We start from the raw sequence: 27,768 nt of genomic DNA on the forward strand, positions 1-27,768 counted from the left end.
AACTCTTAACATTGTTGGTTTGCAAACGATGTCTCACCACCATTCGTTGCAATTCAGGGGTATAGAACATTCTCTTATATCATGTGTCGATAACTTCAGTAACTGTTTCTAAATAGGCCTGGTGGCTAAGACGGCTATGGTACACTTTCTCTAGTGGAATGAGGCTATTGAGTCCCACCTAGAACCCTCTCCATGTGTTGTTACTGTGAGCAGGTTGCATCCTAAAAAGTACTTAACATGTCAATAGATAACAAAACTATTTAATCAAACCGTAACACTAGGCTCTGATACTAATTTGTCACATCCTAACTCACAGGTTTATGTAAACTTGGATTAAGACGTGATTCACACCTTAATTATAGAATTTAATATTAAAAAAACTATAACTAAAATGTGAAGATCACTAAATAAATAAATAAACATTTCACATAGAGAGTGGTAACAACACTATTCAAAATCTTATATCATTACAATACTCAAAAGTTCATTAAAGACATGCCAAGTTTATGCCTACAACACATTCTACTGACATGCCAAGTTCATCTCAAGTCCTAGACTTCTAGTTTAGTACCTGCAAATTATGTTAAGGAGTGAGCAAAACCACAACTTAAACCCCAAACCAAATCACCATTAGGGTATAGCTCATTTGATTGAGCTCTTCTACCTCCATCCATGTGCACCCAATGAATATTTGTCTAAAACCCCCTCTTAATTGCTTGTACTAAAAAATTGAATTTTAAAAGATTTATAAATAAAAAACAACAACCAAACCATACAAAACAGTTACCTACTTCAATTAGGGGTGGGCACTCAAACCGGAGAACCAGAAATCCGAGCTGAAGCGCACCAAACCAAACCGGAAAAAAAACCGAATTGACCAAAAAATCAAAAATCGGTCAAAAATCGAACCGGACCGATTTGGACCGATTCTGGATCTGAAAAACCGAACCGGGCTGAACCGAACCGGTTAAATTTAAAAAATATATAATTTCAATATATATTTATATTTAATGCTATATTTTTAATTTCACTAAAAAAAAACCTAATATTTATCCAAGTTCAATGTCAAAATATCTCTCTTTTCTAACTTTAATATTTATTTTTTATATAAAATTGAATAATTTGTTAATTTTCAAGTAAAAAAATAATATTTCAGTTGAGAATTGTATTAAAAAATAATTTTTATAATCCGGTTCAAAATTGAATCGGAACCAGAATCGGACCGAAACCAGTTCAAACTGGACCAAAACCGGTTCAAACCGAACCAGACAGTTTTTGAAATTTTTTTTATTAAAACCAAACCGAACCAAACCAAACCAGATGAATAGCACCGGATCGATTCTAATTTGAGGCAAAAACCAGTCCAAACCGAACCGTACCCACCCCTAACTTCAATTATTGTTTATCTCAAAAAATTTACTCATCTGATTTTTAAATAATCACCAGGCAATACATTGATGTTTTTCATCGGGTTTAACTCAAGGTGGGGTGAGAGGGTAGGAAAATAAGCTAGGATTAAGACACGTCAAGGGTTCAATCTACTCTTATGTAACAAAAAGAAAACATAACTATTTAAATTCTATATATTCCAGAAATTATTATGTAACAAAAGGAAAATATAAGTAATCAAATTCCAATTCCATATATCATAAAAACCAATAAAATAGGGTAAAGACTTTCTACAAGTTACTGCATCTGATGTAGCGGTGGAAATTGTTGAATTAACAATGATCATTTCTCTATCAGTGGTCTAATATTTTTACAATACAACTAATGGCACTAAGAAAAATTATATACAGTTTCCATTATCCATTTACACTGCACATTTAACCTGCATTCCCAAACTACGCTATAAGTGGCAAAAAAAAAAAAGCCACATTACATGGAATAAAATGTGGGAAACTTCAGGAACTTAGCGAACATCAACATGTTTGTTGGTTCTTGCTAGAACACGGACCAAAGGTTTCCAACAATTGGTTTGCCAAAATTGGAGACTAGAAACTTAAAAACCAAAATTGATGAACTTGGAGAGCATGCCACATTTCCACATGATGGTGCTACAAATCTTTTTTCCTTATGCCTGTTGGAACACCATAACATACTGGTGATGCTCCAGTCAAGAAAGGAAGACTGCAAGCTTCGCGAGCTTGACTCATGAATGATCCAATCTTCGGCTTATGATCACAAGAAATCTTAATTGGGGGATCGCTGCTCTCGCAAGCTTCAGGCAATTTCTTCTTTGATATTTTCTTCTTGGCATTACCTTTACGGCCCCTAATGCTCATGGCTTCAAATTCTTCTGCTACTTTGCATTGGACACAGCCCTCAGAGGGACTCCATCGTTCTTTTAGCCAACCGTCAAGCATGGCCTTCGCAAATCGGTTAATATCCTTATCCGTCACTTCCCATAAGTTTGCAACAATGACAGGAGAACCAGCTAGCAGATAAGACAGTGGGGGACCATGTGGAATATAACACCCATTCAGTTTCAGGGAACCACTACTACATCCCATCAGGAGAGTGGCGGCACAGTTTTCCAGTCTCTGAATTTGATGCATAGGGATATATTGTACCCCTGTAGCACAAGACATGCAGAAACAAATGTTCAGTTTGATGCTTGGAAAACCTTTTTTGCCCAAATATTAAGGCCAGAAGTAACATAAGTGGAACAAACACATAAACAATATAAATAAGTATAATCAAACATACCACTTCCATGGCCAAAATATATAAAGAGATCATGGCTTTTCAAGGCCACTGCCAATTCTTCAGCTGGGGGTGCACATCCAGCTTTCCCCTGTGTAGGTATTCAAATGTAAGATTACTATGTTTGTGGGTAACGAGAGAGAGAGAGAGAGAGAGAGAGAGAGAGATTCCAACTTCCGCACTTCTATTCTACTTAAATTCTGGCAAATTTTTCCTGAACAGAAACAGAAACCAGGATATTACCTCCAAATTTTGATCTCTAAACCACTTCTCAAATTCGATTTGCGTGGTACCTAGATCACCACTGGGGTTCAGGAGATAAAATGAATCCAATGGATCTATCAAAGGGAATGCAGTAATATTATTCGCGACTTGATCTTGATGGTGGTAGTTCTTCTCCAGTGTTGAAGAGATGCTCCCAATAGAAGGCATGCGATAAACCTCCTTGTTTCTTAGTATTGGTAAATTCTCCCAAGGAAGCATCTGTTATAATCAGCTTGTTTAAATGATAATAGGTATATTGAAAAAATGGAAAGGTATCAAGTACTCTTGAATTGCTAAAACTTCCTGTTAGCAAGTAGGAATAAGCTATGTATGTTGACCATGGATTACAAAAAGGCAATTAAACAACTAGAGCATGTCTTGAGTTGAAACGCTCACTATATGTTCCACACAGCTACAATGATCTTGCACAGGCTTTTAAGAGACTGAAGATAGCTTAACGGTTTCCAAGGGTTAATCACTGTAATTCTAGCATGATTAACGACTTAACAACATATGCGATGCAATATCTACTGCTTGGTGAGAAAAGAACTGTATTCTCTTTGGAAGCACAAGACTAAACCCATTGAGCCAACTCCAAAAATAAAGCCTTCTGGGTCAAAAATAAAATATCCATGTAGTGCAAGAATCAGAAAATAAATAAGTAAAAGAGCCAATCTAAAAGTTACTTTCAAGTTTTAAGAGAATATATTTGGGTCAAATGCTCTTAAGAACTTATTTATTTGGGTAGGAACTCACAATCTCTTTAAGACTTCTAGGAATCTCCTATTGTTAAAGAACCTTTCATATTCAATGAGTTTTTGATGTTTGACGAGTCTTTTAATATTTCTTTTAGGTTTAGTTGAAATTAACTTTGGAAGCTAAACCTCTGTAAATATGAGGAGAAAAGAGAGGAACCAAACACATACCTGAACCTCGAAGTCCAGCACTAGAATTATTGGCTCTCTATTTACAGAACATAGCCCTTCAAGCTCATTTACTGCTTCATGTATTAGTTGGAAGGCCAACTCAGACTCTTTCTCAATACCATTAGATTCATCGGGTGATGTCAAACACTTCTCTTCCCCAGAACATCCAGCTTTACCAATATAGCAACCTTTCTTAAAACAGAGCTGTGAAACATATGCACCTCCTTCAAAGGCACATTTGGAACCCCCAAGAATGACTTTGAGAAGACTCTCATCTATGTCCACTTTGCACTTAGATTTCAAATCCCGCACCAGCTTCTTATGTACCAAGTCCAGCTGCTTGCAGTTTGACCATTCTCCCAGAAGCACACACCTCCAAGGACCAAACCATGAATCTTCTAAGTTCCTGGTGCAAGAAGACGTGAGATCATCATAGCCAATTGACATATAGTTTTCAAATTGAAAACCAATTGCTAAAGTTAAAGACATGAGACAAAGTGCAGAATGCCACCTTCGTAAACATTCTACTGCATTAATAGAAAATATAAATTGAAAACCCAAAGCTAGTGTCATTTATTATCTCAACTAAACCTAATAAAAATAAAGTAGATTGGTGGAGATAAATGGACATGAATGTTGAGTAGCAAACAAAGACCCACGGAGGTTTGCAAACAAAGGGAGGAAAAAGAGTTAACCTACTTCAGCAATTTACCAAGGCGAAGATCAAGCTTCTGTCTCCACATCCACCAGAATGTCCAAGCGTTTTTTGTATCTTCTTCAAAAATTAATGAAGCTGACGAAAAACTCTCCTCCAATATCAACCTAAATTCTGGAGCTACCTTGTCAACCACAGTGAAACCCCATGGACAGTGCCAACGCTTTCCAGTATCCTTTCTTTCAGAAAAACTACCAGAACCAGAATTCGCAACATCATCTGAATCTTCTGCAGAACCTGTGCATATTATTTAACAGTGTATTAAGTTCTAATTTGTACAAGACATGCTACAAATTTCGAAATTTCATACCTACACAAACAAATTACCTTCTAATACTGAATCCACTGGCAGAAGCATAACGATAGGTTGACTCTCAGAGTTCAGGCGTGATACCAGAATCCATGCATGAACACAAGAAGGAACGGGGAATAGTTCTTCTAACAAACTAACATAAGGGCCTGCAAGCAAACTTATACAGATGATTGTTGTGCAAGGAAGGCCGGCAAAAAATATTGTTACAAACTCTTCAAGTTCTTGAATAGACTCAGGTGCAAGCCTGCATCAAGGTAAGAAGAAAAGAAGTTTAAGAAAAACAAGTTAGAATGGTTCATCAATGATAAAATATATTTTGTAACGTGACAAGCACAACCTGAGTAATTTTTTTTTTCCTGATCCCATGCAAGTTGAGCCAGTAACCTGTGAACCCCAAAAATAAAGATTTTACAACTTATTAGTATGTGCTGAATAAAACGGAAAAAAAAAAAAAAAAAACATTTAGCCAGTTTTGTAAATACAACAATCTGAACTGGGAATTAAAATGCTAATCGGCAGAACAAAGTATAAAGATTAGAAAACTTTAAAACCAATTAAAGAGCAATGGAAGCATGCGTTAAACGGTAGGGAAGTAAATATCCAAATGATGGTTCAGTTCACAACTACACAAGATATTGGAGTGGTAACAAAAGTTGTTCATCATTGCCCCAGAACAGATCAAATGAGGTCAATAAGATGAAAAATACTATTTGCTCTAGGGAGCTAAAATCCACATGCAAGGTAATGGATATAATCCCCCAAATTCCAAATCTCTCAAATAAATTGATAAGCACTATGTAGTTTGATAAGTTGCTCGTAGAAATACACTAAATAAACAGAAATAAAGTGTATAAACATACCTCAGCATTTACAAGGTGTTGAACGTTACATATGTCAGATACATTTGTGAAAAATTGGTAACTAAGATGAGTGCCAAGTGAAGCTTGATGAAAATAAGAAGCCCAATGGTTTTCGCAGAGAGTTTTCGAAGAAGATGACAAAGAAAAACGCTCACTAGAGGCAGAAAGTAAAAATATAGCAGCAAGCAATCTGGAAACCTGTGGAGCACCAAAACTCAATCAGTTTCATTAATGGCAATGGCATGGAAAACAAAGAAAAGGAAAATAAATGCTAAAATATTAAAAATAAAAAATAAAGATAAAAAACAGCGGAAGAAGATATTTGCAGTTATAGAATAAACTCAAATACATAACAATCCCAGTTAAATGCTGAATTATTTTCTTACATAGATTATGAAATAAATCCAAGTGTTAAAACTGTCTACGACATACAAGTCAGTTCCCCATACAACAGCACAAGCAACCATAACTCATATTTGAATTAAAAACAACACTAATGAAATTAAGTCATGTACAAACAAAAAGCCATCAGTGATCTTTTGCCATGTTTACAGAATTCAGAAAATACTACAGAACTTACTCATATCACTCATATACCCACAAGAAATATCAGTTTTAAACAACCAATATGACCTGGCCCCAGACCTTCAACTCATATTTTAAAAGAAGAAAATCATACCACAAGATCCTCTTAAATCTTAATGTCCAGTTACAAACACAGGATACATGAACCTAGGTCAGATGTTCAGTGGCTCCCTAGCATTCCTCTAAAAGAAAAAAGAGAAGTCACAAGTTAAGGCTTAAATTATTTGAAGCTCCCCCATTAAACAACCATAACATAGGTTTCCTTTTCAATAAACAAAAAACCCCAACTGCATTAGACTATGCAATCCGAAGTGACAACAGATGACCTTTAACATTAGAAAACCAGGGTTCATACCGACACCAAGTCGTGTACTTTGCCCTCAGTATGACAATGTCGTGCCTTTCAAAAAGAGCTAGAATTACTTGCATTGGAAAAGATAGTTTCTTTTTTATTTTGGAAATAAAAGGGGACTTACAATTGTATTTTCAAGCAAATTTTAGAGACTAATAAAGTTATAATGTGAACTGCAACTACTTTCTTGAAGAACCTATAAAAGAGAAATGGTGATCAAGGGTCATCATTTACTCCTTAAAATCATCCCATGACATATGCCTTAAAACATCACAAGAAAAATCCATTAACAACTCACAAACACATGGAGTATGATATATCACTGATAATACTAAACCCAATAAGATGAAAAGACTTTCAAGGAATATAATGAAAAAAAAAATACAAGAAAAGAGAAATAAAAGTTCGACCTTCTGAAAAAGTACAGGAACGTCACGGCAGAGAACAAAGGCTAGCATCAACCAAGACACTAGTTTCGGTAGCTCAATACGAGGCAGATCGGAGCAAATAATCCTGGTGAACGTAAAAATCCAGAAAGAGAAAAACACATGAAGTTATTACGGCTATGAAACAGCAATTAGCCAGTAAAACTCTGAAAAATGCACTTATGTTGACCTTTGCAGGTCATTATGTGACTTCCTGTTAATTGAAAATTCAATCTTGGGTCTCTACATTGGTACCTATATGTTAGTTACAGCCCATATTCCTCAGTAAAAGGGAATAATTTCTCAAAGCTAGCTACTAGAACAATTTTCCAGCGCAAAAGCATCATACAAGAAAGCAAGCAATATGTGGAATCACGAGGTAGTTCTATCATGTACATTGACATTTTAATGTCACTTCCCTTTTGCTAAATTATTAAGAGTTTAAAAATAAAGTGGATTCAGACAAATGATACCAATTGTGGCAATCTTAGCATTTTTTTTATCGTACCAACGTAAATAGACCTCATTTTTTTCATAGCATTTGGGCCAATTCCCATTCCACTCTTAAGAGAAGTGAAAAAATAAACTTTGTTCTTTGGTCCCTGATTCTTTAATTAAAATTTTAAGCTTTTCAACTGTGATTTGAGTCCTTTGACTTTGTTGAAATCAGCATTTCAGCAACCAACTCAGGATTTTCTATTTATTTATGTTCCTAAAATGCCTTTCCACTACCACTAAAACTGAAATTTGGTTGTTTAACTCCTAAACTTACAGAAACTTACCAAATTTAGAAACTATTCAGAATTTTAGAGAGAGATAGAGAAAGAGATACAGACAGAACAAATTGCCTATAATTTTCTATCACTATCCACAGGCAATTCTATCACTGTCCACAGCAGCTGTATTTCCTACACCACCTAGAGACGCAATTTCAGATCTATTTTCACTGAAAGCAATGCAATTTCTACCTATTTTTGGACTTTACATTGTTTGCTATATGAACCAATAAATTATAGGCACACTACAAAGAGGTGGCAGCTTATCCTAAAAAACGAAGGCGTTATCATCTCTTTTATACAAAGGAGGAAGTGTCTGATATCCCATGTCAATTGAGAAGATCCTCCTCTGTTAGAAGTTAGAAGATGCATTTGGGCTTATCCCACTCTAACGCCTTTATGATTTCGTTTCCTTTTCAGTCCTTCCACACACAAAAAAACTGCTTTATTTGTTGGTTTTTAGCATGTTCTCGTAAACCCTATGTTCTTTGGTTCATTTCCAAATTCGAGAAACCCAAAGCGACACGCCAAGTAGCAGCCTGCACGCCACACCTTAGTATGGAAGATGGGAAAACATTTTCCAAATGATTAAAAGCTTGGCATGTAAGTTTACAAGCAAAAACAAGGTAAACTACAATCTATGAATCCCTAGTACCAGAAAATGGTACATGGCAAATTTTGAACACTGGAAAAAGAAAAAGGACAGTCATTAATAATTATTTACAATTTAAGTAAAGTTTCTCAGGTTAATATTTGGACCGTTAATATACTTCTTAAAATTATTAAATTTTACAGTTCTAGAGAAAGGGAAGAAGTTAAGATGTGAATAGAAACATGCACAAACAAAAATAAGAACCTGCTACTTAGATTACCTGGTTTCCTTAGAACAGTAACTCTTCAAAGACAACCAACTTATATTCAACAGTACTTCTGCCCGTTCAACACTGAAGACATCCCCTGGGATCTCCTTTCCCATTAAATTGAGAAAGGATGTCGATGAAACAGATGAGGTAATAAGACAAAATGCGTTTCGGCTGACCAAGATTGATACGGTTTGCAACGTAATTTCATGTGTTTCTTGAATCTGACCACGACTCTCCAAGCATTTTCCTGAAAAATGTTAAAGATGTCACTAAATTTACTACGGCAACAAAAAAGAATATAAAGGAAAACACAAAATGAAGTTTCATATACATTGGATCTCATGGTTTAGCCATCACTTGCAAGAATGAAATGAAAGAACAAAACCATGCCTGGAATCATGACAGGTTTGCCAATTCCAAAGAAAGAAACTATAATACTAATTACACTTTTAATAATACAAATGAAGATGATAGGATAATTTTCTACAGATGAAACCACAATCTTAAAAATCCCTGAACCTCAGTTTCTTCTGTGGCCCTGATCTCTGACCTCTTAAAATCAAAATTAGGCACATAAAATAAAAGGGTACTGATAATTTCTCATTTCACCAAAGCCAGCTACATTACCCCCCAGAATCCCCCTGATCATAAACAGTCTTAAAATAAGGAAGAGGTCGAGACAAAACTCAAAAGCAAAAGTTGGAGGATTAGTGATGGGCAGTTTAGAAGTGGAGGTCAAGATGGATAGATAAGTAATTCTATTTACACGCATAAAATTGATGAACAGTAAATTCACATCACAATCTATACAAAGTAAAAGCTTTTAGTTTTGCTGACAAAATCTTTCGTAGTTCCAACAAATGCCCATGATAAGTGCTATTTCGTTTTTCCAATGGGCATGACCACAACCGTGGCCACCTCAGCCCACACTACAGGTACTGGCACCATGACCAGCCGCATCAGCTCTGGCCTCCCCAAAGGGCAACACTCGTGAGGCAGGATCGGTTTTTCCTGAAGAGGCCGGCCATTGCTTCAATGTTCTTTCAATTTTTTAAATATTTGTCTTGAAAAGTAATTTTCTTAAGGGTAAAATAGTAGCAAAAAATTTCATCAAAAGATAAGTTTACTGAGTAACTATCAGAGTGAAAATAGAAGTTACCCCAATAGACATGTATCAAATGTTTGCCCATGCAGCTATAAAACGTAAAGGGTCATAACATACAGCTATACCATACCTAATCCTGTGAGAAGCCTGAGTGACAGGCGCCTGCGGACAAACTCCCACTTCAAATCAACTAAATTTTTAACTAACCCAGAATCCAAAACTTCCACAGGAAGACACTGCCAACAACTCATTTTGTTGCAAATGCATGTTACATCACACCCAAAAGCAACCTCACAACTTTTTAAATCCAAAAGAAATTCCCTCTTCCTAAAAGTATCAGGACAATCAGACTTGCTATTGCCTTTCAATTGTTTTGAATGACCAACTTGGACAACGCCATTACCACTTATACTTTGGTTCTGAGAAGATTGATATCTTGACCGAGTTGACCTCAAATTATACTCAGGTATTGCATCTTGATCCTTCACCACCGGTTTTGGTGCATTGTTAGTCTTTTTACACTTTTTAACTTCCTTCTTGCCTTTCAGCCCCTCCCTTGTGGGTTTCCCAATATCCTCCTGATTTTCTTCAGAATGTGTAAATGTACTGCTAGCACAAGATCCAACATCTTTAAGAATAGTTTTTCGAAGCCTTGTGCTTTCAACCCAGCCTTGTTCAGGACAACTAACCGAATTTTTCCACTCAGAAAGATTAAGCTTCGCTATTGCCGATTTGTACAGGTTTTCAGCAAGAGATAATTTATCTAAAGATGTATTCCTTGTGTTATAAAACATGCTTTGGAATAAATCACCAAGATTCTGATTCACAGTTGCTTCCAGCATTAATCTGCACTTCAAGCAAGAAATATCTGTGCTACTAGCCCGCAAATATTGCTTCGCACTTTGAAGTTCCTTTTCTGCAAAATCCCAAAGCTGCTGCTTGTGGTACAGCTTTCCTAAAGACATTCAAATTGAAATGTGAGTTAGCCAATTATCGCATCCTTTGAACCCAGAAGTGAATGAAGAAATAATTGCAAGACAATGGAACAAAAAAGAAAGATAAGTTTTTGCTATACCCAATACAGTAGAAAAAACAATTATAAATAGTGGCAAGCTTTGTGAGCAGGAAATAGCTTTTCCCAATTGTAGAAAACCTTCAGCCCCAGCTCTGTTTCCAATTATTTCATGGATAACGCCTATCTGCAGGTTATATGAGAGTTTGAAATTCAAATCCCATCTTCGTAAAAGATAGGTCCAGTCTTGAATTTTTAAATTAAAAGTATGGACAGAAAGAGGAAGAAAAACCTGAAGAGTGCTTTCAAGATAACATTGAAGCACATTCCATGGACTCAGATAACAACGTTCCAAGTCACATAGGCTAGCATCAAAGGACCAAAATTCACTAGCAACTGATATGTGCATATGCATATCCTGAATATGATATGTTAATTTCTCACCGCTACCCCCAGCTTCATTGCACGTTTTGGACTGTTCAGAAGAGTACATAAATTTCTCTCTAAATAGTTTAGCACGCAACTGGTAAGCTTCCTTTGCATATGACAGAGCCTAAAGAGTATTAACAGAGATGAACACAAAATCATCACGCAGAAATTCCCATGTTTAATGCATAAAAGCATCTCAATATCTTTTTACTCACAGTGGAAAATAAATTATAAACATTTAACAAAACAAGATTAAATAAATGCAAATTACCTCAATTAACCTTCCATTTGAAACAAGTCTTTCGCATAAATCATAGTAGAGATATCCAGCTATGTAGGCAGACGAACTCAATACAGGAACCTATAAGAAGAGTAACAAAATATAAGTGTATTTAATGTGCATCATTAAGGCATAAGAGTTCATGGTGGCAATTTGAGACAAACTTACACTTGAAATAAGTTCAAAAGCAGCTTCCTTAACTTCATCAATTGTGATATCTGATCGAAATGAGCTTTCATAATTGCATGAGCCCCGAGGAAAGTTTGGAGACACAGATGATAAATTATATTGGAACGCTAATAGAAGTGGTTTGGATTCTTTCAGGCAATCTACCCAAAACTCAATAGACTTTGAATTTTCACCACAATGATCTGATAAGTTCATGATGAATGCCTCATTCACAGGTGAAGCACAAAGGCCATGGCTAATCCTTCTACATTCCCACAATCTGGCCACACACTTCTCTAATGGGACATCCCTCCATTTAAATAATCTAATCATAAGCCTATGTATATCATTGTGAAAGTCCATGCAACCCTGAAGACATGTTAAGAGTAATACCATGTCAAAACCCCAAATTGAATTATTCTCTCATGTTTTTCCACAAAAAGAAAATAGTGCAGCACCCAAGAAGTCAAAAGACAGACCTTGATGGATAACAAATCAATAGCATTGTAAAGCAGCAACATAATACTTTCTGACACCATAGAGCACTTGTCATCTGGAGAACAATTATTTCGAGTAGAAATGCCCAACCATAAATTAATGGCAGAACTGATATCTTCAAGCACTTGCTGCTCATGAGTCATAACAAACCCAAATCAAATAATTAGACAAAATTGTAAAATTCAATGAAATACAAACTTATAAAAAGAGCATCTGAAGCTTTTTGGCATTAATTACTCAAGTTGAGAAAATAGATTTTATGCATTAGCACCTTCGAGTTGGGTTCAGCTTCTTGGGTACAAAGTGCGCGTAAGCAATATGCCACAGCTAATTGATGGCAAGGAGAAATTTCATGGATATAGGTTTCATCATACATCTCATTCTGTTACAGTAACTTATGCATGTCAGTCAGAAACCCAACTTCAAAACAATCAAAGGGTAACCCTTTAAAGGTGGGCTATTAAAATTAAAAAAAGCAAACACAAAAAATCTAAAATTTAAAAATTGACTTACAAGTGAAGATATTGCATCTGATAAACACTGAATACAGCCCTTCAGACCGCTGATGCCAGAAAGCCTTAATGCTCTTCCCTTTCTCAATAAAATTCTTGATTTTTGTAAGCAACTATCTGGTGTGACATGCACGTATTGCAGTAGGATATCTATAATTTTCATTTGCATTTTCTGACAAAACTCAGGGTTCACATCATTCATTTCCTCATAAGCAAGAAGTTCCTAAAAAAATTCAAGATGGAGATGTAGAAGAGAGAGAAATTAACATGTGCAACCTACAGTCTATGGACAAATATTAATTGAACTCCAACTGAAAAGAAAACCACAAAGAGTTCTAACCTGCTCCAAGACAATTTCGATTGTCTTCTTTGTTACTTTCTTAGAAGATGATAGCAAACTGTATAAGGTAGGAGCATCATCCTCAACATCCACATTCTTGTAATGTTTACATTCCATCTAGATATGGCATAAAAATGAGGTACCAGAAAAAGCATGGTAAGTGGACACATTACGAAACCTTGAAGATGATTAAGGTGACATTTTGTGTAGATATTTAGGTAGGAGACTCCCCATTGAAAGACATGTTTCCACGTTTGACTAATTTATCCAATCATCATAATGCATCTATAGCAACTTGTGCAATTGAGGTAGAATTTTGGTTTCAGGAAAAATTTAAATGCCTTTGAGGTTGGTGCTTGCAAGACCTTATTCAAGATGGTGGAGGCTGGAACATTCGGGATTTTTTTTTTTTTTTAATTTTTTGCTGTGCTAGTCATATTTTAGATATTTGTGTGATCATGTTGATATTCCTGAGGTTCAACCTTATGGGATAATCTAGAGAACCAAGGCTCCTCCAGAGGATAAGATTTTAGCATGGTTAGTTGCCCATGCAATGGTCAGTACCTATCATATGCTCAAGAGTGGCATGCATCTCTGCTTATTCTCACATTATGTGTAAAGAGGAAGGGGAGGTTTCAATCGTTTGATCATGTGTTTATTCACTGCCCAGTGGGATTGAGATTGTGGTTGAAATTTTTTTGGAAGGCTCAGGTGAGCTGGATAATTCCAAGGGGATGTTACTCCTTGTTGCATGGAAAGCACGTGGGGAGGACAGGGTATGGACATGTGCTGTAATGGCTGTTTTCTGGGTAATTTGGGCGGAGTGCACTAGCAGGATGTTTAATGTTGTTAGAGGAGAGGAGAAGGAATACTTGTCGACAAGAGTTCAATTTTGGGAATCCTTATAGGCTTCAGTATTTTCAGAGTTTGGGGGCAGTTCGTTCTTGTGTGATTTTGTCAAATTGGAGAGCTACTGTTTCCTAGATCCTTGTTCTGGATGTAATTTTGCTTGGATTATGTTTACTAGCTACTGGTAGGAGAAGATCGTTTTATTGCAGTGGAAATATTTTCCTCTGTTTTGGTGTATGCTTCTTTTAATCAATGAATGTTTCTTCTTATTGGAAACAAAAATTCAACTCTTAAACATGTGGCGTTTTGTAAAGAGAAAAGGGCCAAAATTTATGGGGATGCAGTGTGCCAGCTCTGTTGTGGGTTATTTGGATGCAGAGAAATATAAGATTATAGTGGGGGTGGGGTGGAGGAACTTCAGGATAATGTCAGATTTGGTCATCATTTTGGGCATCTGTATCTGGAGACTTGGAGACCTCTTTTTTCTGACATTCTATTAGAATGGAAGGCAGCTGGCTTTTAGATTGCTTTTTGTTTTTTGGGTGTAATAATTGGAAATTCGATGTTCCCTTGTTGGTTGTCAGTCCTATGTTCGTTTTGTATGTTAAAAGTTAATTAATAAAATTTATGTTTCTTTCAAAAAAAAAAAAGTGAAGGAATCTCTAAGATGATACCTTAACCCACTGCTTCACCAAAGACAACGGACCTGGCAGCCTCTGAAACAAATTTGCAGCAATAGACCAATTTTCAAAGCTCTCTAATATAGTTCTTTTCACATCGTGACTTTGCAATTGATTAAGAACATCCAAAAGAAAGGCACTTCTCTTACAGCACTCATCAAAGAAATCTACAATAGCATCTTCCGACAGATCAACCTGGGGCACCTTTACTTTGTGTACAAACATATCACAAACACATATAACACAAGTCCATGATGCTTTACAACAAAACTTCAATGCCTCTGATGCCTGCAGAGGTACTTTACAAAGTTAAGCAAAACAAAGGTCTCGAAAAGAAATCTAAAGTACAAAAAAGCTTTCGGGAAAGTGTTTTATTTTTATTTTTATACGAAACTAGATTTCATAAAATGAAAAGATATCCTCCACTGAGCCTAAACAACTAAAAACCTGCCTACACCAATTACATAACCAGATACAGCTACAACATCCATAACAGCAATACAGAGAACAATGAAACTAAAAAAACAGCTGCATTCCAATCCGATAAGATTGAAGAAAAATAACTATCCCTGTACAAAGTGATATTTACAGGAAAATGATAAGGAACAAAAAGAACCATTAAAAATCATCAGATAGTTTCCTTCCTACATTGGCAACAATGAAGCTGGTTTAATTAATCATCATATTCAAATATACCAAGTGCCTCAAGTCCTTACATAACTAAATTCAAAAGATAAAAATAAATTTAGTTCAAGAAAAATAAATTAGTGCCTTGTCTGCAACTCTATCCAGCCCAAGTGAAAGTACAAATGCAAATATTCAACTCGGAACTTGAAAGATAGCATTGTGCATTATCCTATACTTCAGGTCTGAAACATCTAGTATGGGTATTAAATCCCTCTAGCATCCAATTTTCAAAACAAGGGCATATAGAAAAATTGCTAACTTTTCTTTATTCCCTTATCAATTGCGTTTGAGTTAAAACAAAGAGGCAAACATTACATCATCTCCTAGTTTTATTTGAGGGACACTACATGTGGCCCACCCTGCATTGTTGTTCAACGATCTGAACCGTCTACTCTTAAGTCTCCATTCAATGATGACAAACATAGGGTTTCCGATTTGGCTGATCCTTTGCAAGGATGAGAAATGGAGAGAATTTGCATTCATTTGGATAATCAAATATGGAGAGAAATGGATACAAGAGATGAGACCTTTGGAATCTCTGTCTCCTAGCCCACTCTTATATTCTCTGCAAAAGAGGAGAGCTTTGGAAAGAATATGAGGTTTGTGTTTTGCTTGGTTTTTCAAAAATGTCCTCGATTTAACATTTCTCTCAGTTTCTCTTCTACCTATTCAAACATAAGGGAAAGTAAATATCTCTTCTCTTTTCTCCTGAATTTATTATCTTCCATTACCAAATGCAATGTAAAAGAAGACAAGGCCAAATTTATCTAATAGGGAACCTCAAACCCAGCCTTGGTATTATCTCAGGAACTTAAAACAAAAATATTCTGACGAATTGCAGAAGCAAAATAAGCTACTTTTATAAAATGATTGTCCATAGAAAATGCAACTTCACACTATAAATAGTTCAATGTTGAAAACGGATGTATGGAAATAATTTATTGAAGACATGAAAGCAGTTACAGAGCCAAGTACAATAAAGCAAACAAGTAGAAGATCATAGAATTCAACATCATTATAGACTAAAAACAATGCTTGTCATACTACATCATATGCCATCCCAATCATAAATATATCATTCTGTGAAAGAATACCTCTTTTAATTCCTTGTTTCGGTAGAAAAGTACACCAGTATTGTAGAGAGAGACATATAGATGCTTCAGACCATTAGGTTGAATCCAATCACTGGTGATGACATTTTCAAGTATTTGCACACTCTTCTGAAATAAGAAAACGCAAGCCGAGAACCTAGTTAAGCAGATAATGATTGTGTTGTGCAAGAGTTATAAGAAAATAAATAGTCAACTTATGAGAAAATAAATAACTGGGGCCATTTCAGTATCATATCATAAGAATAAGAACCTGTATGTTAAGCTTTGTTCTGATGGAGAGGGTAAAAGAAGCCAAAGCAACACTAATGATGCTGTTGTCATCAAATATATCTCTGTCGTCAAATACATCTCTATCCACCTCATATGTACATCTGCACCTAGAGACAAGCATATTTCAGAGAAGCCTGATAACAAACATAAACTGACAATAAATCTTGTGAGACAGTATTTAGGGAAAAGGCTTACAAAATTATGAATCAAGAAACCCAAGCAACTTCAGCATCACGCCTAACATAACACTCAAGTAAGGGTAAAAGCATGTGTTCTTTGGAAATCACTCTCAGGGGTAATTTATCTTGCTATGTTACACCTTTTTTCTAATACAACATTGCTATGTTACACTTAAGCAGAAAGTAAAGAAAATAAGAATAATGAAAACATCAAAACAAGTGAATTGCTAAGTCCTAGTCAATGAAATGAGACTTTTGTATTTTTATCATAAAACGAAAACATATTCATGACTCATGAGGGTAAGCTTTTAGCAGTCAGCATTCAGCCACCAATATCTTCCCCAAATGAAGTATAGTAATTTAGCGTGCAAACATAAATATATTTACAGAAAACCATAATAATTTCAAACTAAGACACAACAGAACATAAAACTCCTCAAACAGATTACCTCCAAATTGCCATATTATAAAAAATAAATTAAAAATGAAACCACTGAACCTTATTGTTGACTCACGTTTGAAAAAAAACGAAAACATCATAAAACTGATGGAAAGCACCCTGGATATCACACAGTTCAGTAGAAACAGAAGCAGCTTCGTTATCAGTAAGAATCTCTTTCTTTCCTGAATTTACTAACTCCGTAAGTGGCTGGCATAAAAATTTCAATGCGTTAAAGTAAGACAGAATATAGTCCTTTCTATCCCTCTGAAGTTGACTCATGGAGGCTGCACTCTTCGAAATCAACTGCAAATTGGATAATACAGTGTCTTCATTGTGGCCAATTTGGAAATAACTTCTCAACAAACCAAGCAAATCAGACAAGCGATTCATTGCATCCCCATCATCATGCAAAATTCTAATTGCACCTCCACCAGCTTTTGACTTCATACTGCGATCAAAAAAGTGCAATCCAGAGGCATAAAGCCTCAGAATCAAATGAAAAGGTGTTCTAACCTGCACAAAAAGTTGAATTTAAAATGCCAACATACAATTTCAAATAGTGCCAGTGCAGTGAAATTTATATGAAGAAACTACATACATAAGATACCTGATGGAAATCACCCGCTAATTCATTTAAATGGGACCCAATAATACTGCAAAGATTTGTATTTGTAGTTCGACATTTCTTGGCACAATAAGCAATAAGTTCAACAAACTCTTTTCCTGTATTTTCCACTTCAACCTGCCAAAATAAAATTTTAGATCATTCTGACTAATTTCAGTTCTGTATCCCTAAGTAATTATCTCCAAACAGTTCAAGCAAACATACAGCACAACCTCCGAAAGTAAACAAATTGTATCTAAGGTCCAAGGCAAGATTTGTTATGAGATACAATTCAAAAATAAAAATAAATAGGTTTTCCATCAAGCAGTAACTCAGTAAAAGATCTGAAACAGTGCAATAGGAATAAAATAAAATCAAGTAACTGCATTTTGCAGTCATAATTCACTTAAGGAAAAAATACTTGTTCAAATAAAAGAAATGAAAAAGCATACACAAGTGGGAAATCTAGCTTAAAGTACACTTAACGTATTAAAACACACATTGCGTGCGACTTTTAGTATAATAGAACTATGAACCGACTTTTAAAGGACAGAAACTAATATTATTCTTTACCTAGGATATTTTTACGTACATGTACTTCTACAGAAAATTGATAATTTTTTGTTTTATGATCCAGTGATAAATGTTTTTGAATAAAATGTATATAGATTGTTATATTGTCTAAACAAACAACAAATAACATCAAAGTCATTTCAATGAAACAAATAATATTCTTCTCTCCAAAAAAAAAAAAAGGTCTTCTATAATTGCTTTAATATTTTTCCATTTTCATTGTCCTTAGATTAAAATGAAAGGGAAAAAAAAAAACCCTAAAACAGTTAAATATATTTCATTATGCTATTATATGATGGTAAGTTGTAATACAATTAGGAAAACACATGTGATAAAATAGGAGATTAACAAAAAAAAAACATTTTTAACCTAAATATTAAAAAACCATTTGAGACCCTGAGACCCCACAAAAATTTAAAATTATTTAGCAATTTAGCAATGTACTACAGTTATGTGCGTCCAGTACATAATCTGATCAGAAAAAACAATTCTGAGCCCAATTTTAAAAATATGCTGACCATGTCTCTGATGACGAACCTAAACATCAGATTGCAATTGCTTTTGCAACTTTGTATGCAATTAAACCATGCTCAGAAAACCAGAATCAAAAGAGGAAGGACTGGTGCATAGCAAAGAAGAGGAGAGTATGTTATGCAATTTGAAAGAATAAGACAAAAAACAGAATCCGAGGACTGTGATCAATATGGACGCTTGGGGAGAATCATTTAGACGATCAAGATAATTGGTGTACACAATCTAATAATGAGATCGTACCCAAAGAAACTAGATACAATCAAAAATTCAGAGTTAATGAAAACTTTCAAAAATAAAATAGAAGCTCAGTGAAAAAACAGTAGCATAAGATTTTTTTTGCTTTTTATGATAGGAAGAGCAACAATGCAATACCAAGGACAAGATGTCCTCTGAAGGAAAAAGCCAAAAACCAAAACTGCCTACACAAATCATATAAAGATACACCTAGGACAACAACAACAAAAAAACATTTAGAAACAACAGCATTCCAATTTGAAACATAACAAAAAATGAGCTCTCCCTGAACACTGAAGACACCAAAACTAAATCGCAAAAGCAAACCCTCTCCCACAAATAATCAATCCTCATCTCGCATAAGGACAAGGAAAGAAAATCTAATTGAACATGTAACGTCTTAACAACCAGAAAAGGAAAGAAAAACTAACAGAAGGGGACATCACCTCAAAATCATATGAGGTAGATACAACAGAGAAAAACATAACAAATAAAAAAGCTGCATGAGCTTGATGTCCAATTCCCAAGACATCGTAGATTTGTGAAAGGAGCAAAGCACTTTGAACCTAGAAGATATGGCATAATCACCAGCATGCAAATATATTTTTACATAACCTTATTTATCTTATTTAGTATATGTTATCAAAAAGTTCAAGACTTACAGAGAAAAGCAACTAATTATGTTCCTGCCTTTTGTACTTCCATTTAGTTGAAATAGGGGTCAAAATATCTAAGAGAAACTGGCTCGGCCTTCAAGCAAATATTTTGAAATTAACATTGACAATGGGTACTGAAGATTGATGAACCTGACATCTTAGTCAAACCACATTCCTCAATCTTAAAATATACATTTAGCTCTGACAGTGTTACCTTACATTCGCGAACAAGGGAGTCCAACAAGCAAAATAATATGTCAATGAGCAAGCATCTATCCTTTTGAAACAAAAATAAAGATGAACAGATCCGATGAGCAAACTGCATAAAGAAAAGAAAAGACTGATCAGATAAACGCATGAACTTTTCTATAAAACCATAACTGAAAAATCAAACATAGGCTACCTTGAAAATTTGATCTTTCATTGATGACTTGGCATACTCAGTCATGGTTACAAGGCAGAACATTTTCACAAGATCTCCCTCAAACGATGATAGCTCCCCAACTAAAAATTGAGTACATTTACTCAGAGAGGACACAAGCATCCTGTGCAACTTCTCATATGTGTTTGCGTCTAATACCCTAAAATATTTGATATCACGTATACCAATCAGTTAACTACTTATCATGGCCTTAAAGTCATAAAAAAAATTTATTAAAGCAAATTTTATGTTCTTGGTGGTTCTGAACAAGTGCTTCAAATGCTAAAAAAGTAACCAGCAAGTTAGCATTTTGGCAGTGAAACTGTGCCGGCAAACCTAGAGAACTGTATTAATAACTCAAATGACCACAAATGATTAAGTAGCTATAATTCGGAGATGCCCATTTCCCTTATTGTTCCAGGAACTAAACACAAATTATTCTCCGAAAATTAAATCGAATTCAATCACCTGAACCACGGCATGACCTCCTCAACCAAACAAAGCACCCTCCTATACACCTCACTATCCTTACTTTGATTCATGCCCGCACATCTCACAAGCGTCACCACAATTCCTCCTACCAAAGACCCCAAATCCTTATCACCGCTCCCCTTCTCCACGTCTGGCACAAATCTTCGGTCCGATTTGACCCGTGTGTTCGACCCAAATTCAATCGCCTTAAGGCTCTCCAAAACCCTAAACCCCTCGCTCTCTGCATCCTTGTACCGCCCACATGCCTCGAGGCATGTCACCATCCGAACCCTCTGGAGGTTAAACGAGTAGGGCGTACCGGACAACACAGAGGACAAGGAGTCCAGGCAATCGAGGCAAAGCCTGTAAATATCGAAGAGTTCGAGGGTAAATTCGTCGTCTAACTTGGAGAAACCGGCGAGGCGTTTGGGGAGAAGGGATAGCGTGCGGTTGATGAAGGGGAGGAACTTCTTAGCAAGCGAGCGGAGAAGGGTTTGCTGGTCTTGGGATTTGGTTGATTTTTTGGTTTTCTTGGGATTCTGGAGTTGGGTAAATGGCTGAAGGTAGTCGGAGACGAGGGGATGAAGGCCGCTGGAGCAGGAGGTTTCAAGCTTCGAAATGATGGAGGTCTCGTCCATGGCGGTGACGAGAGTTTAGAGAGAGTTGGATTTGGAGATTTTTTTTTTTTTTTTTTTAGGTCGAAGGGGTTTGGCGTTTGGGAATGAAATGTCTGGGTTTTCGGTTTTGGTCTCAAGGGCGCGAAGAGAGCCCGCCTCGAGCTTATTTCAAAAAACAGAAATATAAATTAAAAGCACCAACAAAAAAACAACAAAACAACAAAAGGGAAAATATATTCCCACTTGACTCCGTAACTCCGTTGGCTTGGGACGTTCTTTTTAATGTTCTTATTTTACTTTTTTTAATCATAAAAATTTGAGTTTTATAACTTTTAAAATATCGATAGTATCGGAAATATCGGTAGTCTAAAAATACGGAAATTTTGATTAAAATATTGGGATATTATCGATATCAATACAAATTGAATAAAAATCATGGAAATTATAAGAAAATTTTGAAAATTTTTATTGAAACTTTGGAGGATGTTTATTTAGTCAATTATATATTAGTTTATCACAAAAAATTGGAACGAAATGCATTGTATGATGGGTTTAACTGATTTAAGTTGATTATATAATAAGCTGACAAACACTGTGAGTGTAGAAAACTATGTAGTAATTAATGAAAGAAAATTAAACACACCATAATCATTTATATATAATGATTTACTACAATATTTTACACTTTTTACATTGTATGATAAGATACATGAGTGACTTAGTACCACATAGAGTTCTCATCTGCATATTATCACAAAAACATAAGCAACATGGTGGTTAAGGCATTGGAGGAGTGAAATGGCAAGGTCGAATCCCCTTGAGTGTGTACTTTGTGTTTTTTTTCTTCATGTTTTCCATTACATTGATATTTTCGATATTACAGCGATATTTTGACAAAATATTACTGAAGTGTGATCGAAATTATCGACATCTATATTTTTCAATATTATCGATATATTATACAATATGTGTATGGATACGTTCCGAAATATCCGTGATCCAAAAAAATGATAATATTCTTGATATTTCGTCTATATTATCGATATTTTAGACTATGTCTATGAGAGGGAGAGATTGAGAAAGGAAGAGAGAGGAGGAGAATGACTCCCCCTATCTCACAATCGTGCTTGAGGAGAAAAGAGGAATGAGGGTAGGTAGGAGACTGTTTTAACATTTTCATTGACCAAGGTTAATATGGGAATTTTGAATGTTTCAGCAAGGCATTTTGCCTTGAGATATGGTTTTTTAAGGGTTGTTATCACAAGTAGTCCGTAAACTTTTAAAAGTCCTCATTTTAGTCCTTCAACTTTCAAATCAATCAATGTGATCCATCATATTTTGGTCTACACATCAATTTAGTCCTTATTGTCGTATTTCAACAAAAGTTTCATTAAAATTAGTCAAGTTTCATCACACGACCAACTTTATAATGGAATTTTCAATATATATAGCTCAATTAAGTCCTAAAACTCACATTTTGCTAAACAAGGTCATTTGCTCTCTATTTTGGTTCCATCTATGAGAGCATATAACTTTATGGAGCTAAAAATGTAAGATGCACTTTGAATTATAAGTAGGCAGGTTGTATTTTGATGAAAATACACATTTAAACATCAACACGAAACTGAGTAGAACCAAACTAATTGCATTTTGCTCGGTTCGGACCATATTTCATTTTTCTATTATAAAAACTGAACCAAATCGCTTGGATTGGTTTGGTTGGACCAATTTAGACAGTATGAGTGGTTTTTCACCCACCCATCTCTGCCTTTCCTGGGAAAAAATAAAGACAAATTTTTAGGTATCATGCAAATATTTAGGACAAATTTCTCATTGTTCGCATCATCAATAAATAAAACCATATTTATTTTCACGATGTGGTAACAGCGATTGGTTCATATTTAAAGGGTTCATTATGCATGCAATTTGCAAATGCCGCCGCTGCTAGCTGCAATTTTCTGTTAAGGGCAAACCTCAAATGATGTTAAAAATGTTGAAGAATACACTAGGGACATCATTCAGTTTACAAGAATTGCAAATTAGAGGTCATGACATTCCTAACTCATCAATTTATTGATCAATAGTTTTATGGGAGAGGATCCGGAGGGTGCATTAATTTGCTGATAAATTACAGGTCCATGGAGAGCTGATCATGCATGGGCTGGCAGTGGTTTGCCTCCTAGAAATGACTTAAACAGCGCAAGTGATCTCTTTGGTTGTGTAGATGGAGCTGTGTGTGAAGCTCCTCTTATGATGGCGAATGATAGGATATCATCATAAACTTGTGTCCACCCACCAACCTGAGAAGAAAAAGAAAAAAAAATACAGTTCAAATATAAAACACATTTTCAAGTATATACATGTGACCTGCCTAACTGGATCTAGCCTAGAGTAAAAGACGCCGATATTGACTTGCAGACCAATAGTCTCAAGTTCGAACTTCTATAGCACCTTAGCAGTGTGTGACAAAATCCCCCCTCCCCCTTTCTAACTATGGCAACAACAAAATAGTATGCTTGTGACCTAAAAAGTTGAGAGGGGAAAAAAACAGAGAGAGTTTGTGTATGATAAGTACTCTATCGGTGAAGCTATGTGCGCCCTAAATTATAAATAATTTTTTCTCAAGTAATTTTATTGGGTTTTAACCACAAGTTAGAGGAGAGTCTTGGTTGAAAATAAAAAATAGAAAGTCAATGAACACATGTCTGCAAATTCAACATTATCTTTTCCCTTTCTGTTAATTTATGGTTTAGTTAGTATACGTGAGTAAGCAGGCAGGCAGGCTCGTAGTGCGTGTGAATTACGTTATTTGGTTGTTAATTAATGTGATATATATTATTATGTTATATGAATGTGAAGCATGGTGTGTGACCTGCTTTCCCTCAAACCAAGCTCTGTAAGGCACAGTTGACTTGAGACCCAGCTGCGTTGCCAATCCATTAATCAAACTTCGACTTCCGAAAAATGGAACCACTGAATCTTGATCTCCACTGCAACAATTCAATTAAATCATTAGTAACACAACACAAATTTGTAATACTGCACGCACCAACTCTTTTCTCAACTCTCTCAAATATAGAATCGACTCCATATAATTTCGTAATCTCACAAAACTTAGCTCGGATCATACGAGAAAGTTGATAAAAGAGTTGGTGTTTCAAATATTATTTTGAGCTTCAAACAACTCATCAAATTACCTATAAACCATTACACGAATGCCAGATTTGACAAGTGAGCCGACAATAGGAATGGTAGGAATTTCCATATCTCGCATATCATATTGCAGAACCCTGGAGTAAAGTAATTAAGCTTAAGATAGTCAAACAAAAATACCCCCACCCAAGATTATTCCCAATCTCAATAAGAAGCTATTAAAAAAAACCTAGGTCATCAAGATTTACTTTTCTAAAAGAAAAATAACAAAGGGTTTAAATTTTACTGGCTGCACAAACTCCAATTAGAGACTCCTACAAGCTTAGCATGAAGGGCCTTTTGTACATCTTTTCTGTTTAAATAAGTCACTGTTTCTTCCTCTACACAGGCATCTATCTTGTCCGTAAGTTGCTGCAAGCGAGATACAAATTAGCTAGTGATATCTTTAAACAATAAAAAGGGAGAGTTTAAAAATGAAGCTACATTTTTCATGCAGAGTTGCAGAGACATATACAATATAAACTAACTGGTTAGCGCTTGACCGCTTCTGTTTACCTGATTATAATTGCCGGCTTCTGCACGTGAACGATGAAATGCTGAAGTTCGAAAGTTTGACCTTAACGGGTTCAGAATTTCCAATTTTGTTGGAAAGGGGGGCGACAAACAAATGTCGCCGGTAACGTAGTATTTGTCGACATAGTTGCTAAGTTCTTGGGAAACTTGAGTGATTACATCAGAACAAGCATCAGAGGGAGAGCCTGCTATGGTCTCTCTCAATAACTGAGAACTGTTGCAGACTGAAGTGAGAAGTCCATAAGCAGCATCAGAAATCAGCCCATGAGACCAGTAAAACAAATCCTCCGCATTGACATCAGTACTGAATTCCAGCAGAGGGTTCCCTATCTGTAATATCATCATCATGAGAGCTCATTAACAAATCAAACCCTAAATGGATGTATTTAAATGTCATATTTTTCATGTTCTTACTCACAGCTATCCCCTTGAGGTTGAAATTCACACCAGACTGAATTATTAGCTGTGCAAGTTGTGGCACATAGTGACCTATTTATAAGAAACAAAAACAGACAACTAATCAGCTCTTAAGTCTTAACAAATCTTCTTTCTCACTCCGTCCCCGAAACAAATCCTGTCAACTAATCAGCTCTTAGTTTTTAAAATTCTCAAAGTCTTAAAAAGATAGCTAAAATTATTTAGTACATCTGTCTATGTTCTTTCATTAAATCAAAACAAACCGGCATAGCTTTCTCCTACAAGAAACAAATCTCTGTGGTTGTATTCTGGAAATTTGTCAAACCAGCGCTGAAGAAATGTTAAACTGTCCCGTGCTGAACAAACAGAACAAACTCACAGTCACTTAGAGAGTTAGCAGATCTAAAGAAGAAGCAGAATAAGAAACTAAGTGAAATTCTTTTACACATTAGTTTTGATAATAAGAAAATGGGGACAAAATCGAACCTGTTATGTTGTCATTCACATTTTCGTAAAATGACTTATCAGCAGCAAATGAGAAACCAACACCGGCTGGTGACTCTAGGTACAACATGTTTGCTTCTGTGAAACAAAGACAAACTCAAGAAATCAACAATGAGCAACTAAGATTTATGTTGAACTAGAATTTTTATAATTTTTATTGAAGGGTACCTGTGTTCCAACTGTATGGATTCTTTATTAGAGTAGCCCCTCCACTTGGTTTAAAAGGACCGTGTTCAACGAAAGCGCCCTCTCCAACCGACGAACAACCAGGCCCTACAAAGGAGGAAGATGATCAAGTTAGAAACACACTCAAAACCCAGAAGAACAAGGGGTTTGTATCTTTATTTTAGCTGCAAACATTAAAAAAGAGACTAAAATCACCTCCATTGAACCAGACAACAAGCGGTTTCGAAGCAGGGCGAGACTCTGCTTCAACAAAATAGTAAAACAGAGATCTCTGGGGGTGGTCGTCTACATCAACGTAGCCTGCAAATTGTTGGAAGCTGACACGTGGCTGCCCAGGCAAACTCACAATTTTATTAGCCATGGGAAGGGCCTCCACTGCACCCATGAGAACAAGCATGGAAGTTAAAAAGCCTATGCACATCCATGGCTGAGATGCCATGGTTAAGAGAAAGAGATGAAAAGGTTTATGGTTTCTGAGAGAGAGAATTAACAGAGCTTAATTGAGGGCCACTATTTTTAAGGTCAAGAGGCTGCTACTTTATATGGGGAAGATAATTGAACAATTGAAAATTAAACACAGTGCACTTGACTTTGACATATAAAAAATACGTTCTTTACTTTTACTTTTATTTCTACAACACGTGATGTACGGGTAAACAAAAAGAAAAATAGAATCATATAATCAGGGACACACTCGAAACTACCATGGTGCATTTGAATTACTTTTATTTATACAACACATGGTGCATTTGAATTTTTAAAAAAATTCATAGGCATTAGTGAAATTCTGAAGCTAGCGTCTCTTTTTAGTCCTTAAAACTCCTTCAACTTTAATTTCGTGTTTAGTTAGTGAGAAATCTTAATTTTGTATTGAATTAAAGGGTAATAATGACATCCTCATCTTGATCCATACCTTAGTTGAACTTGACGCCCAATTAACATTTTTTGTTTTTGTTTTGTTTTGAGGAAGACACCAAATTAGCTTTATGTGTACGTATTAAATCAAATTCGAAGGAGCTTTGGTTGCTTTCCTCATAAAACGCTTGCTTCTAAAAAGTTCAACACTTTTCATCCTTCTTTATCTTTTAACACTTTATTCCTATCATATGTTAAAACTAAAATTTGTGCTGAGCAAATTTGACCTAGGGCTGTCATCACCAATTGACCAAGGTAGTGAACTCGCCCCACTTACACCTAAGTCATCACCAGTTGACCAAGATAGTGAGCCTGCCCCACTTACACCCGAGTTCGAATATAGATTAGGTTAATTTAGAGTAAATATTTTTTTAAAATAATTATACAATGCCGGTTAACACTACCATTTATTTTAGGGTTGAGTGTCGCCAAGTTAAAACTCTTCATAAATAGCCAATTTCAACACTTCATAAATAGCCAATTTCGCCGCAACCATCCACTTTTTCAAAATTTATCCAATTTCCAGTTAAAATGTCATGTGCTTGGCACATGAGTAATATTT

General features: G+C 35.6%; 2 protein-coding genes across 2 annotated transcripts; both read right to left on the minus strand.

The window, feature by feature from the left end:
* On the minus strand, nt 1,620-21,815 carry LOC18791340 (separase). Its single transcript, XM_020555714.1, has 27 exons — nt 20,839-21,815; nt 20,353-20,530; nt 20,164-20,268; nt 17,956-18,090; nt 17,422-17,861; nt 16,708-16,834; nt 16,440-16,565; nt 14,653-14,946; nt 13,130-13,246; nt 12,791-13,012; nt 12,549-12,659; nt 12,259-12,405; nt 11,780-12,148; nt 11,603-11,692; nt 11,195-11,455; nt 10,966-11,089; nt 10,021-10,845; nt 8,795-9,032; nt 7,132-7,234; nt 5,785-5,982; nt 5,262-5,308; nt 4,939-5,168; nt 4,596-4,848; nt 3,897-4,302; nt 2,950-3,189; nt 2,710-2,797; nt 1,620-2,575 (listed from the first exon to the last, which is right to left on the minus strand). The coding sequence occupies exons 1-27, from the start codon at nt 21,477-21,479 to the stop codon at nt 2,058-2,060; spliced, it is 6,633 nt and encodes a 2,210-aa protein (XP_020411303.1). The 5' UTR covers nt 21,480-21,815; the 3' UTR covers nt 1,620-2,057.
* LOC18789785 (serine carboxypeptidase-like 45) lies at nt 23,392-26,863 on the minus strand. Its single transcript, XM_020554000.1, has 10 exons — nt 26,487-26,863; nt 26,274-26,378; nt 26,088-26,183; nt 25,865-25,957; nt 25,603-25,673; nt 25,167-25,514; nt 24,898-25,022; nt 24,656-24,748; nt 24,331-24,448; nt 23,392-23,758 (listed from the first exon to the last, which is right to left on the minus strand). Exons 1-10 carry the CDS (start codon nt 26,728-26,730, stop codon nt 23,609-23,611), a joined length of 1,443 nt encoding a protein of 480 aa, XP_020409589.1. The 5' UTR covers nt 26,731-26,863; the 3' UTR covers nt 23,392-23,608.

This window comes from Prunus persica, chromosome G1 (genome assembly GCF_000346465.2).
Source record: "Prunus persica cultivar Lovell chromosome G1, Prunus_persica_NCBIv2, whole genome shotgun sequence".
In the NCBI taxonomy this organism is placed as follows: domain Eukaryota; kingdom Viridiplantae; phylum Streptophyta; class Magnoliopsida; order Rosales; family Rosaceae; genus Prunus; species Prunus persica.